General features: G+C 41.6%; 2 protein-coding genes across 2 annotated transcripts in view; both read right to left on the reverse strand.

Annotated features, from left to right (window-relative positions):
* Positions 1–5716, reverse strand: part of LOC138018970 (uncharacterized) — a 6044-nt gene extending 328 nt beyond the window's left edge. The window contains exons 1-3 of the mRNA XM_068865644.1: positions 5618–5716; positions 2329–3302; positions 1–719 (exon numbers count right to left, since the gene is read on the reverse strand). The exon at positions 1–719 is cut by the window's left edge and continues 328 nt beyond it. Of these exons, the coding sequence (XP_068721745.1) occupies positions 2331–3302; positions 5618–5716 (1071 nt within the window). The 3' untranslated portion in view covers positions 1–719; positions 2329–2330. The remainder of the gene's footprint in view (positions 720–2328; positions 3303–5617) is intronic.
* Positions 1–14906, reverse strand: part of LOC138022064 (calbindin-32-like) — a 22280-nt gene extending 7374 nt beyond the window's left edge. The window contains exons 1-2 of the mRNA XM_068869091.1: positions 14775–14906; positions 14602–14672 (exon numbers count right to left, since the gene is read on the reverse strand). Of these exons, the coding sequence (XP_068725192.1) occupies positions 14602–14672; positions 14775–14874 (171 nt within the window). The 5' untranslated portion in view covers positions 14875–14906. The remainder of the gene's footprint in view (positions 1–14601; positions 14673–14774) is intronic.
* Positions 14907–15000: the final 94 nt, after the last annotated feature.

A 15000-nucleotide genomic window follows, 5' to 3' on the forward strand; every position in this document is an offset into this window, starting at 1 on the left:
TGGTTTAACATGAGAAATGAACAACTGAGATACAGTCTGCTCCCCTGACTTGCGCAGGTGTTGCGTACAATGAATACAAAATGTAACAGTGTCTGTTTAGGGCAGAGACTGAGGTTAGTGGGTAAGGATGGAATGGAAACTTCTAAAGGTTTCTTCCCAGGACGAGAAGTCTTTGTTGTGGAACCTATGACAAATTTGATCTCATCCTCATAAATAGACATATTGTCTAAGTCCAATGAGCACAAAGTGTGTTCTCTCTGGGCCGATACCAAGGAACAAAGTGTCACAGTTCTCAAAGTACTATAGCTCTTACCCTGGTGGAATTGTTCAGCCAAGAAATTAACTAAATGGACTGCATTACCCTGAAGGGGATTGATGTGCCTCTGATCACACCAGCTACTCCAAGTCTTCCATACAGGCTTGTACTGTTTCTCAGTCCCTTTGGTCCATGAGGCACAGATGAGTTCAGTAGCCTGTGTCGAAAGTCCACCTGCCTGTAGCTGTTGGCTGATAAGATCCATGCGGCAAGTTGGAGTCTGTCGTGCAGAGGATGAGGCTTGTTGGAGTGAGCCAGGTGTAAGAGTTGAGGATCTTGAGGTAGAAGTATTGGTTTCCTGTATGACGTTCTCAGAAGGAGGGGGTACCAGCTTTGCGTTGGCCATACTGGTGCAATTAGGAGAAACTGGTCCACATGCTCTCTTTCCATCTTTTCTAGCACTCTAGGGATTAGACAGATAGGAGGAAAAGCATAGCATTTAAATGGTGTGCATAAAGTACTAAATGCATCTACAGCATAGCAGTCTGGTTCTGGATGCCAAGATATAAAAATTGGTAATTGCTTGTTTAGCCTACTGGCAAACAGATCAATGTCTGGTTTGAAAACCAAAGAGGACAAACGCTGAAAGACTGAACAATTTAGTGCCCATTCTAGCTTGTCAGAATTTTGCCTGGACATGACATCTGCTACTGTATTGTCAACTCCCGGAATAGATACTGCAGAAATGTGAATCTTCCTAGATATACACCAGTCTCAAATAGTTCTGGACAAAGTATTTAAAGAAGGGGACCTTATGCTGCCAAAATTATTGATACAAGCTACTGCAGTTGAATTATCCACTTTCAGTCTGATGTGTGCGGCAGACTTATACTGCGGAACAAATGACTGAAGTGCGTAAAAAGCAGCTAGTAACTCAAGGTGATTGACGTGAAGATCAATTTCTGACCGAGACCATGGCCCACCTGTAGCAACACCGTTACAGTGTTACTAGCAGTGTTACTAGCATCACTTTCAATGAACAAAGAAATAGGCATTTCATGCAAACATTTGCCATTGTATTGGTCTAAATTGTCAATGATCCATGCAAGATCTAGCTTTGCTTGATCACTGAGGGTAACAGTATCATCAAACGAAGCCCCCAGGTGGAGTTGATGGGACTTACAAAACTCAATTGATTTGTAATATAGCTCAAGATAGTTAATAGCAGGGATGGCTGAGACCAAGAGGCCTGTAACATGAGCTACATCCGATAAGGAGACTACCTTTTGCTTCAAAAGGGACTGGCAGGCATTCTTGATTTTAAGAACCTTGTGGTCTGGCAAAATCAATAGCATTTTTTGAGAATTGACTATAAAACCAAGAAAGAGCAGAGACTGACTTGGTTCTAAGTTAGACTTTCCAGTATTGACAATAAAACCTAAATCTGTCAAAAGATTCTTTAGAAAGGAGACATGTTCTAAACATTCCTGATGATTATGTCCAATGATGAGAATATCATCAATGAAGCTAACTAATCTGACACCATGATACCTTGCATGTGCTGTGACTGGTTTAAGAAGCTTAGTAAACACTCGCGGTGCTAGGCTGTACCCAAAAGGCAAGCATGCAAACTGGAAAATTTGATTATTCCAAAAAATACGCATCCTTGAGGTCAATAGAAGCTAGATAATCTCCTGGTTTAATAAGGTTTTTGACCATATCAATGTTCTCCATTTTGAAATGAATCTTCTCTACAAATTCATTAAGGGGCTTGAGATTTATGACAGGCCTAAGGTCACCTGTTTTCTTAGGGACCAGAAACATATTAGAAATAAACTGGTCTTTGCAGTATGGTGCCTGCTCTATTGCCCCTTTGTGCAGAAGCTTATGAAGCTCCAGGTCAATAATCTCCTTATCTGCTACAGATAGAATTGGAGGATTAGGAAGTTTTGTTTGTACAGGTTTAGTACAAAATTCCAAATGGTACCCTGATACTGCTTCAAGTACCCAGGGGTCACTAGGGGTCTCCAGCTAAGGAGAAAATTTGCCACGTTTCCAGCATAAGCACCTACCTCTACTGGGAGGAGTGCTGCTTTGTAGCTGTCCAGGAATGTGGGTTGCTCTTGTTATCCCTCCTGTTGTGAGTGGTGTTGCTGCGATTCCTTGACCCTAAAAAATATACTTTTCGGCCTTGACCCTGGTTGAAGCTAGAACCACGACCAGATGTATTTCTTCTATCTCCACGCCTTGTTCCAGGAGAGGTCTGACTAGGGCCGAGTTTCTTCGCCATTTTGTTCACCTCCGCAATTTCTTTGATTTGTTTAGGCAGCTCATCTCCAAAAAGCCATTTCCCAGGAGGAGTATTCTTGCTGCATAAAGAGCGGTAGCTGGGATTCACGAATTCTCTCATTGTTTCCCTTCTTACAAGGGAAAATCTGAATGATGCATTGCAAAGTAATGTAATAGCATCAACGAGAGGAGTAATGAAGGCGTCGGGCTTCAATTCCGACTTGGTCTTTTCTACTAACTCAATAACTGGCTGTAATCCCTTGGTAATACCTCTCTGGGCCTCTTGCAGTGCAAGATCCTTGGTCCTTGCCTGCCTGGCTAACTCAAACCAGAATTCAAGGTTGACCTTTGGTACACACAAGAAATCACAATTTTCGGGTGCTTTGTACTTAGCCTCAATTTCCTTCAGCTTGGAATCCAATGCTTTTTTCGTACAAGCCTCATTTACTCTTAAGGCTAAGACCTCACTCACTTTGGTACCTTTCGCATCCGAGTCATCAAAGATTGATGGCAGGTCCAGCTCTGCTGCTTCAGCAGTTGTATCAGTACATGAAATGGGTTGTGAGGGGTCGAAAGAGCCAGCATCAGTCACGCTGTCGACACGTGTAGGTTGTGACTCGTCAGCCGCCGCTGCTAAACTTCGTTTGGCCAGGTTAGCAACTAAAGGTCCAGAAGCTGGCTTTTCGAAGCTGTTACTTGGGAGATAAGAGACTTCATTGACTCCATTGACAAAAACAGTTCGTGCAACCCCAACTGGCTTTTAAGGTCTTCAGTATCAACCTAAAAATCGTCGATGTTGTCATTCGCTTCGAGTTTCTCGCCCGCTTCGGGCATGTTCACATCGCTCGCTTCGAGCGTAGATATATTTGTAGACTCGTTGAGTGCCTTGTCCATTTCGGTAGTTGGAAATAAATCCCCTCTAAATTAGTACCGTAACCGCCGACAAGAAAGCACGAAAAGGAGAATGGATTTGTGTCACGCGTTAGGCTGCTTATATATGGTGCATTCGCATGACATTGGTTGCTTTGAAGTGTGACCGCTGACCTCAAGTACTGAAGGGGAATGCACAGTTATCCCATAATGCGGAGTGTATCGAAAGAGAATTTACCATCTTAAACTTGAAAGGTTTTGCCTTATGTAAAGCGACAAGATTATTATGATAACTCAACACAATTATGATAATACTTTCTTGTGTAATTTCATAGGGTATTGAATTTTTAGTGTAACTGCGATAGATGCAAACAACTTTTTCGCGCTAAGGTAGTGTTAATGAATGAAAGGAAAGTCCAAAGAAGAATTCTAACTACAATATTGTGTGATTGTCGTAAGCGTGAAAAACGACCATTCCCGTCATTGTTTTGAACGTGGCACAAATGTCAAAAGGGTGCCTGAGAGCTCATAAAAGCTAATGGATGGTATTTTCTCATTCGATAAGAGTATCTTTGTTAAACAAAGGAAACTAGTAAGTCGATGGAATGTGGTCGACAAACTCATTCGATGATATGACAATTACATTTATATGATCATGAGTATTTATGAAGTGACTTTTTTCTTGCAAAAAAAGCTGCAAGAAAAAAACTTTTATCTGTTTTGTGAAAGCCAAAAAATAATTTAGTGGTCTCAATTTCGTAAAATATTTATAGTAAACATGACAAAGGTGTTATTGGCTTGCCAATAAAAATTTTATGCATCTCAATAATTTAAATTTATACTGCATGCATAATTATGCACTCAGCAAAGTGTGACGTGGTCATTCCTGGGGAGGAGTAATTACCAAGTATTCCCTATAGGGAATTTGTTTCATTCCGAGAAAGCGCGGTAAACATTCATTCGCTTTTCAAGCTCGACTGATTTGGTTCAAACTTTTTCAAGGTACGTTTAATCACTTAGCATATAGTATGAGCCGCTATTTTCCCAATGTTCTTATTCTTGGTCATTCGTTTGTCAAACGATTACATCGTGACCTGCAGTCAGGTCTTGACCACAGAGCTCAGCTCGATTTTAATCTTGCCAATTCAGCCGTCGTTCATTTGCACGGTTTTGGCGGCCGCACCGTTTCACAACTGAAAGAAAAAGATCTTTTTGTTATTTCCCGCCTTGTTCCTACCGTTGTTATTTTAGAAATAGGCACTAATGATATTTTGTCAGCTCGTCCTGAAGTTATTGGATCGTCGATCGTTGATCTGGTTGTCTTTATCCACGATCATTTTCCAGTGTCAGTTATCGGGGTCTGCGAGGTTATCCCTCGTCATCTTCCAGGTTCTGACTTTCCCAATGCGAAATTCAACGCGGAAGCTGCTTTGTTAAACCGTTATGCTTCAGTCGTGCTAAGCGAATTCTCCTGGGCTTTTACATGGCAGCATCGCCAAATTTCTTCCCCTTCTTGTCCCTTTTTGCTCTCCGATGGCGTTCATTTGAACCCTTCTGGGCAGTATCCTTTATACCGTAGTTATAGAGGTGCCATTCTTCGAGGCCTTCGCATGCTTTGATCAATTTTCCCTTCATTTCGCTCATTTTGTGATAGTCCTTTCGGTCATTTTGCATGGCCTTTTTACTTTTATTTTAAATTATAGTAATCGCATAATTAGCTGGTTTGCTCTCCAGTTTCTTTGATGATGTTTCGACAGTACAATTTGTGTGATTGATATTTTATTTGCATTATTGCTTTAATTGTTATCACTATTCATTACACCATTGACCGTTTGCTATTAAGCCAGTCTTGGTGGCTTTTTTCTCCTCTTATTGGAGTAGTTATTTGCAGTCATGAGCACTTGTGTGTTGTTGCAGTGCCAACCACATGTTGTTTTCAATATGTCTGCCCTTTATCATATTTTTACAGCATAGGTGTATTGCAACTTGTTGCGGCGACAATGTGTGTACTGTCTGCCATGCTTACCCTGCTGCGTTCCTGTTTTTCTTTGTTATGTGTTTGTATTTACATTATTCCAATTATTTTATTTACTATTTATAACGCCTTTGGTGGTTGCCTAATGCCAGTCTTGGTCGACTTTCTCCTCTTATTGGAGTTTTTATGTGCAGTCATGAACGCTTGTGTGTTGTCCCAGCGCCAACCGCGGGTTGTTTTTCAATATGTCTGACATTTATCATGTATTTAGCAGCGTTGGGGTATGGCAACTTTGTTCCTGCGACAATGTGTGTCTTGTCTGCCATGCTTACCCCGCTGCGCTCCTGTTTTTTCTGTGTTATGTGTTTGTATTGGTTGTCTGGTCTGGTGTTTATGTCTTGAGTTTTATTCACAACCAGGCTTTTGGATACTAACAATTTTTTCCAGTGTCTTTTCAGTTCTTCTTTGTTCTTATTGTGATGCCGCCCAAGCGTAAGCGTTCTGTGCAGCAGCGGCCATCTCGCAACACCAGACTACGTCCACCACCTATTGAATTCGTTCCGGATGCCTTACCTGTCGCCACAGAGGCTTTCACAGAGTCCCTACCACTAACCACAGACCCTGATGTACCAGCCTCTACTTGTACTTCAGCCACTGCCACCACAAATCTGGCCTTGCCCACCATACCTGCCACGCTTGTTACCCAGCTGGCCTCAGAAGTCTCTCGTGCAATCACAGAGTCTCTCAGCTCACTCCTGTCTCCTGGATCGCCATCCCTTAACCTACCTGTGTCAGATACAAGGTCATCTTTGGGAGGACCTTCCACACTCACCGCCTCTCCATGTGCAACTTCAAGTACTAGTACCGTGGCAGATGCAGCAGTACAGGGGTCTGTTGCGTCTGCCCTTCATGCTATTACAGGTATGCCCTTGAATAGCCCCGTATGTTCCACCACTGAGAGTAGGCCTTCCAGTGCTTTTAACTCCATGTCTATTCCAATTGATTCCCGCGTTGACCCAAAACTTCGGGCCAAGATATGGTCTAACGATTTTTTTGAGTTTGGCTTACTTCTGAACTCCTCTCCTACAGAGAGGAGGTATAGTATAAGTGTGGCCACACCTAGTGGTCTGTCGGTACCTACTCTTTGTTTGGAACCTACTCAGAAAGCAAAGTCTACACCAAACATCGAAGTATGGACATCTGCTTTCCAGGTGTTTCTTGGGGTTTATACAGTCAAGTACCCATCCGAAGCACCCTCACTAATGAAGTATAGTGAAGTTGTTCGTGATCTGGCTGCCAGGGGTGGGGACTGGCGTTATTACGACAACAATTTTCGATATTTAAGACAGCAGAATGCTGTTTCCATGTCTTGGGGTGAGACTCATTGGGAATTATGGATTCGCTCCCAGCAGTTTTCCGCAGGCATTATGCAGGCCAGGGGATCCAAGGGTCCACCCTCCTCTACCTTTATTCGAAAAGGGTATTGTCGTAAGTTCCACACCGGCATTCCTTGTGAAGGATGTTCCTATAAGCATCAGTGTTTCAAGTGTAACAGCACTCATCCTGTTACAAATTGTCTTTTTCCTAACCAACGAGGTTCACGCCCCGAGCCTTCCCTCGGTACCAGGTCACGCGCTCCCAACCCCAATCCAGGTAAACAGGTTAATTCCCCTGTTAGTAAATTACCCTGATGCGTTGTCTTTATGTCAAGGCTTCCTTTCTGGCTTTCCTATTTATTTTGAGGGACCTCGCGTGTCTTCTGTTGCGCCTAATTTGTTACCTGCGCAGCAGAACCCACATGTGGTTGACCAAAAACTTGCGAAGGAGCTGGCGGCTCATAGGCTTGCGGGTCCATTTGACAGTCCACCTTTCCCTCAGTTCCGGATTTCTCCACTGGAAATTGTCCCAAAGAAATCTCCCGGTGAATACCGTTTGATACACCACCTCTCGTATCCCTATGGCTCTTCTGTCAATGATGGTATAGCATTTGCAAATTGTACAGTTACGTATGCTCGTATTGATGATGCTATACAACTAATTCGGTCTGCTGGTCAGGGCTGCTACCTGGCAAAAACAGATATTCAGAGTGCATTTCGCATCATTCCCATACACCCTTCTGATTATCCCCAGCTTGGCATGTGTTGGCGAGGGACATATTATTATGACCGCTGCATGCCTATGGGTTGCGCCAGCTCTTGTCGCACTTTTGAGAAGTTTAGTACCGCTCTTGAATGGTTAGCTAAGACTTACCTCGATATTCCCCTTATTATCCATTTACTCGATGATTTCCTTTTAATTTCACCAACTTTTGCTGGATGTCAGGCTCATTTAAGTAATTTTCTTAGCTTTTGTGAATTTTTAGGCATTCCAATGGCACCTGATAAAACCATTGGGCCCTCCTCTTGTGTTTTATCTTTTTGTGGAATTGAGTTGGACAGCATGCTCATGGAAGCCCGTCTTCCTCGTGACAAAATTTCGAAATGCATGTTATTGCTAGAACAGTTCATTCATCGCAAAAAGGTAATGTTAAGGGAGCTCCAATCCTTGATTGGGTTCTGAAATTTTGCATGCTCTGTTATTGTCCCTGGTCGAGCCTTCCTTCGTCGCCTTATTGATTTGACTGTGGGACACAGCAAACCCCACCATTTTATCCGGCTTTCTCAAACTTCTCGCGCTTATCTTCGAATTTGGTATCAATTCTTGTGTGACTTTAACGGTCGTTCCTTTTTTCTGGACGATGCAATTCTACCTCATCCTAGTCTACGTCACAAGGAATCACGTGAGATTGCGCGAGCAAGCCAGGTCAGTGTGCGGTAAGCTTTCGGTTATGGCGGATGCCAAGGTGAAGAAGAAGAAGACGAAGCTGCAGTGCTAGCCGAAGACGAAAATGATGACCTTAAAGCACTAAACAAGAGCATTGTTTATCACCATTTCAAAATGGATACTCTTGGTTCAGTAATTAGACTAATACGTCCAAATTGTTTCATGGCCACCATCGACCTCAAAGATGCCTATGCCTGTGTCAGAGAAACATCAAAAATATCTCAAGTTTCACTGGAAAGGAAACTTCTACAAGTTCACTTGCTTCCCTAATGGCTTATGTTTCTGCCCTAGGAAATTCACAAAGCTCATAAAGCCAGTACACTCTTGTCTTAGGTTACAAGGCCACATCTTGGCAGCTTATATTGATGACAATTACATTCAGGGTGATACTTATACCGAATGTCTAACTACTGTGATTGAAACATTAAAACTGTTTGTTAACCTGGGATTTTGTCCTCACCCTGAAAAATCATGTCTGATACCATCCCAAGAAGTTAATTTTCTGGGAGTTGTGCTAAATTCCATCACAATGACTGTCAGACTGACCATGGAGAAAAAACAAAAAATTAAGAATGCATGCACAGCACTGAAGGAGAGGTCAAAATACTTTATACGAGAGGTTGCAAGTGTCATAGGACTACTGGTCTCAAGTTTCCCTGCTGTTATGTATGGGCCATTGTATTACAGAAAACTAGAACAAGAGAAATCTCATGCTATCAAAGACAATAATGGCAACTATGAGGCCTTTATGTCACTCTCCACAGATGCCAAAACAGAACTACAATGGTGGATCGAAAATATTGAAAACTCATTCAACGTTATAAATCATGACCCCCCATCATTAACAATTAGCACTGATGCATCAAAAATTGGATGGTGAGGTGTTTTCAAAGATCTGACTTGTGGGGGCCACTAGACACCCCAAGAAGCTGAAGAGCATATCAACTACCTAGAATTAATGGCTGCCTTCTTTTCACTCCAAGCTTTTGTGACAAAACTAAATAATAAACATGTCAGACTGAAAATTGATAATATAACAGCAGTGGCAGCGATTAATAACATGGGCACTAATCACTCTTTACAATGTAACAAAGTGGCTTTAGATATCTGGTGCTCGTGCATGGCTAGAAACATCTGGATATCTGCAGAACACATACCAGGGAAAAGTAATGTAGCAGCTGATAGACAGTCAAGGGAAATAAACACCAATACTGAGTGGATGCTGAACCCCACTCTCTTAAATAAAGCCCTTGATAAGCTGCAAGCTCGCCCAGATGTTGACATGTTTGCATCGAGACTCAATAAATAATTCCCAAGATATATTTCCTTCCGACCTGACCCTGGAGCATACTTAGTAGATGCTTTTTCAGCTCAGTGGAATGAACTAAATGGTTATTATTTTCCCCCCTTCAGTGTGATTCCAAAGGTTCTTCAAAAACTGGAACAAGACAAAGCCACGGGGATAGTGGTGATCCCCAGATGGCCAACTCAGGTGTGGTACTCAATGGCTATGAGAATGCTGATAAGCTGCCCAGTCCTTCTGTAGCACAATGCCAGACTACTTTTGTTACCCAGCCACCTACAGAAAGTACATCCATTACACAAGAAACTGGACCTTCTCATCTGCCACTTATCCGGGAACAGTTGCATGCAAGCGGCCTTTCACAAGCAGCTTCAAATATCATCCTGTGTGCCTGGAGAAACGGGACAAAAAAGCAGTACCGAACGTATCTTTCGAAGTGGGGAAATTACTGCAGCTCAAAAGGGATCAGTCCATTTTTAGCTACTGTAGCTCAAGCAATAAACTTTCTTGCCGACCTAGTCAAGTCAGTTGTTGGCTATAGTGGAGTTAATACAACAAGATCAGCCATTTCAACAATACTTTTCATTAGTGACTCTGCTACCTTTGGTACACACCCATTAGTAAAGGGATTTCTAAAGGGTGTTTTTGAACAGAAGCCCTCATTACCATGTTATGAAACCATCTAGGATGTCAGTCAAGTATTAACTCATCTTCGTTCCTACCCTCCTGTTGAGGACATTTCACTTAAGAAACTTACATTTAAAGTTGTTATGTTACTAGCTCTGTTAACTGGTCAGCAAACACAAACCATTCACTGCCTAGATGTTAAACATATGGACATGTCAGAAAAGAAATGTATTTTTTATCTGACCAGCCTCCAGAAGCACTCCCGACCAGGGAAACAGCAGAAGCCTATTGAACTGGAAGCTTTTGACCAGGAGCCTAATTTATGTGTTATTCGTCATTTGAAAGCATATGTTAATAAGACTAGTGTTCATAGGGGTGACACTAACAGGAATCAGTTGCTGTTGAGTTTTCAGAAACTATTTAAACCTGTTAGTAAGGACACAATTTCACGTTGGATCAAAAATGTCTTGAAAGCTGCGGGCATAGATACCACCAAATTTGGGGCCTACAGCACTAGGGCAGCATCCACCAGTGCTGCTTCCAGGGCGGGAACGCCGCTAGAAGTTATTCTGCAATCTGCAGGATGGTCTAACTGCGGAACCTTTGCTAAGTTTTACCAGAAACCAATCAATGTTCCATGTAACTTTGGCTCGGTTTTGTTAGAGGCAAATACAGTATGCCAAACCTACCTTTTGTTGTCTTTAATTCATGACCACAGGGCTTGGAAATCTCACGTGATTCCTTGTGACGTAGGCTAGGATGAGGTAGAATTTAAGATTAAACGAGAATTACCTGTAAGTTGAAGTTTTATGTGAATTCTACCGATTCCTAGTCAGGAACAGAGGAGTCACGTGCCCACCCAACATATATATATCTATATTTTATCCAGGACAAATTTATCCTTTTTTTTTGTCCCCACCCTTGTTTTTTCCTGTGCTCATTCATTGTTAAATACTGACCTGGCTTGCTCGCGCAATCTCATGTGACTCCTCTGTTCCTGACTAGGAATCGGTAGAATTCACATCAAACTTCAACTTACAGGTAAGTCTCGTTTAATCTTAAATTTTTTATTTTGGAGATGCTTAAGGGTTGTGGCAAAACTGTCACCCGTCTTGACATGCGTTTACCCATCACTTTGCCTATTTTACGTCAGTTTCTGCAGGTGTCTCCTTCGATCTGCACTTCTCAATATGTCTGCTGCTTGTTTAAGGCTATGTGTACAGTGGCATTTTTCGCCTTTCTGCGGATTGGTGAGATGACCACCAGCAGTGGATCCTCTGAGGTTCTGCAGCTTCACCACATCGAGAGGGTTACCAATTCCTCTGGTGACGTTGTTTCAATCAAGATTAAGTTTGGCAATTTTAAACATAGCTATAATCAGTACCCAGTCGCTATTGTACTGACTCATCATGCAGAGGTGTGTCCTGTGCAAAGCCTTCTGGACTATCTTGCCTTGCGTGGCCCAGTTGATGGTGCACTTTTTCAATCTCTAGAGGGTAGACCCATTTCTAGATCCTTTTTTACAGAATTATTGTCATTGGCAGTTAGAAGCTGTGGATTAGACCCCACTAAGTATAAAGGGCACAGCTTTCGCATCGGGGGTTTTCTTTCGCTGCTGAAAGCGGGCTGTCTGAGACCCAAATTCGCCTCTTGGGGAGGTGGAAGTCTGATGCTTTCCGTCGATATATTCGCATCCCAACTCTCCAGTCCTAATGTAAGGGTATGGAATGTGGTCATTTTTATTGTCACCTTTGACAAGGCAGGGGTCTTGTCCTTGGTTTCCTGGGTTTTAACCTGGTAGAGGCTCTGTCTCACCTTAATTTCTTTAATGTATTGTTGTACCTACCAGTACAGGCAGTCACAAGGGTGCTGTTCCTGTACTGTCAAACTGTGTTTATTAAGGCCACTTTTTTGGTGATGAACAATTGCAGGGGCATTTTTCACACCAACTCTCCAGTCCTTATGTAAGGTTATGGAATCTGGTCATTTTTATTGTCACCTTTGACAAGGCAGGGGTCTTGTCCTTGGTTTCCTGGGTTTTAACCTGGTAGAGGCTCTGTCTCATCTTAATTTCTTTAATGCATTCTTGTACCTACATGTACCAGTTCAGGCAGTCACAGGGGTGCTTTTCCTGTACTGTTATAACTTGTTTATTAAGTCCACTATTTTGGTGATGAACAATTGCAGGGGCATTTTTCACACCAATGTCGTTGAATTTTGTTTTTATCAGGACATTGTCCTGGGTTCCATGTTATCTTGTTAGCAACTTTCTTGCTTCCACTTTTTTTCCACTCATATGAGGTTGCCTTTGTCGCCATTCCTGTTGGGGTTGGGCTGCCTCCTTTATCCCAAGTTGGCTTTGGCGCTTTCAGATCCCCACCTTTGCTGGGCGTGCGATCAAATCTTTAATTTTGTGATATAATATTTTCATTGTTATTAAACCGGCTATGTGCTAAGGCACATAGCCAGATTTCGCCAAGTGACAAGTCTGTTTTTTCTCCGCCCCGCAAACCGAGCTCAACAGTTTGGCGACTCACTCAACCTCATTTATATTGAGAGGCATAAAGGTGTTATTGGCTTGCCAATAAAAATTTTATGCATCTCAATAGTTTAAATTTATACTGCATGCATAATTATGCACTCAGCAAAGTGTGACGTGTTCATTCCTGGGGAGGAGCAATTACCAAGTATCCCCTATAGGGAATTTGTTACATTCCGAGAAAGCGCGGTAAATATTCATTCGCCTTTCAAGCTCGACTGATCTGGTTCAAACTTTTTCACCCTCCTCCTCCCCATTGTCAGGTTCCACTATTTGTTTCTTTTTCTCAGTTTACTTCTGTGGTGCGCTCTCAGATCCCCACCTTTGCTGGGCGTGCGATTAAATCTTTAATTTTGAAATATAATATTTTCATTGTTATTAAACCGGCTATGTGCTAAGGCACATAGCCAGATTTCGCCAAGTGGCAAGTCTGTTTTTTCTCCGCCCCGCAAACCGAGCTCAACAGTTTGGCGACTCACTCAACCTCATTTATATTTAGAGGCATAATTATTATTAAATGATAATTAGGAACAATTGACCAATATGCTTATTATACCTATTGGAAGAAAAAATGCCTGTGGAGATAAAATTGCAGCAAATTGGTCTTAAACGATTGAAAGGAAAGGCCCTCAGGTCATGATGAAAAACCCTTCTTAGTTTATGTTCAAGTTTACTGCGATTTCAATTTGAATGCAACTCTGGACTGACATAATCAGATGTGTGTGCGTGAGTGTTTTTCATGAGTAGTTGCCAAAGGATTTTGGCAGACACAAAGTTGTTTATTCCTTGAAAAAAATCCGTTTACATCTTCTTTAATGCAAAACATGATCTAGCCACCTTATTGGCCGGATAAGAATAAACATCAAAGGAGCTTAATGTTGGACAAAACTATAAATAGGTTATGGTCGAGTCGTAAGGAAAAACTCCTTGCCCATCAGCTGTTTCTTCTTTCAAATTTTCAAACACCGTTTTCAAAACTGAGCTGCAACAATGTTTCCTTGTAAAATGCAATCACTGTTGGTTAGCTTTGATTGATTCGAAGCTCTTGGTAACGGTGTTGTCAGTGCGGGTTTACGTTTTGAATCTCTGAACATGGGTTATGCGAAAAAAAAAAAAAGGATTTTCGCAGCAAGCCGCTTTTAATTAAAAAGATATAAACGTGAAAATGACAGAAAGTAACCTCAAAGCAGAATATCCGGATCGCAAGAGACTCACAGGTTTCTTGGTAAAATACTTTTTTTAACCAAGAAGGCAAGTATAATGCAAAGCTGCATTCATGAGTACAGACGAGGCCCCTTATTAAAGTATCTTCTTGAAGCAAAATAATAAATACGGTTCCCTTTTGTACATTTCTTCCGTTTGCGCTTGTAACAAGACACGCAAGGTTAGGTCTTATTCATTGTGAAGCTAAACGTAACTGAATCCCAAAAACCAGTTTGCAAATCAATAACCATAGATTTACATGAATCATAAGAAATTTTACGAGACTTTTTCTAGAAATTTCTTATGATTGAGTGAAAATGCAAGAAAATTAATAATGCATTTTAAAAGAAGAAGGAAGATGTATCTTCTTCACGACTTCGAGATTGAAATTGAATATTTGTCGTTCGCGAATACTTGTTTTGGAGTAGGATAGTGTCGACTGTAAGTCCAAATTAAGCAGTAAAATATACATATGATAACTTAAGCTAAATATATATATTTTTTTTGTGGTTTTAAATCCAAATGCGTTCAACAAAGCAAACGTAATACAGGAAAACAAGGAAAAACTTAATGACTTGTGAGATCGTTAGGGTAAAAGAATAGTATAAATAAGAAGATGCAAGGTTCAAGTAAAACTCTGATAAGATCGTTGTAGTTGCCGCTTGATCGCCGTTGGTTTGATTTTTGCATATTACTCAACATCATTTGCAGCTTACCTCGTTACCAGTTTCGCGTAGAAGAGCAACTAGAAAATCGGTGAGTTCATCTGCTTCGATGAAGCCATTACCTAAATGAGGAAGTCCAACGAGAAGAAGACGTTGACTCTGATTTGTATTCAAAACCGTGTCAGACCCATTTTATGTATTGTATACGTTGAAAATTATTTTACCGTCTTTGTCGAATTCCTTGAAGACTTTGACAAATTCTTTTGATGTAAGTTTTGCTTCACCCTTGAATTGCAGCATGCAAGAGGCTTTTTTACCTTCCATATTCTTTGCGTGCAAGACCAAAATAACGCTTGCATTCCTCGAAATCTGCTTTTAATAATTGTATACAACTGCGATGCATGCGCATTTTGGCGCCGCCTCGCGGAACAATAATATTCAAATTTGAGT

The sequence above is a fragment of the Montipora capricornis genome, chromosome 10 (assembly GCF_036669925.1).
Source record: "Montipora capricornis isolate CH-2021 chromosome 10, ASM3666992v2, whole genome shotgun sequence".
Lineage (NCBI taxonomy): Eukaryota > Metazoa > Cnidaria > Anthozoa > Scleractinia > Acroporidae > Montipora > Montipora capricornis.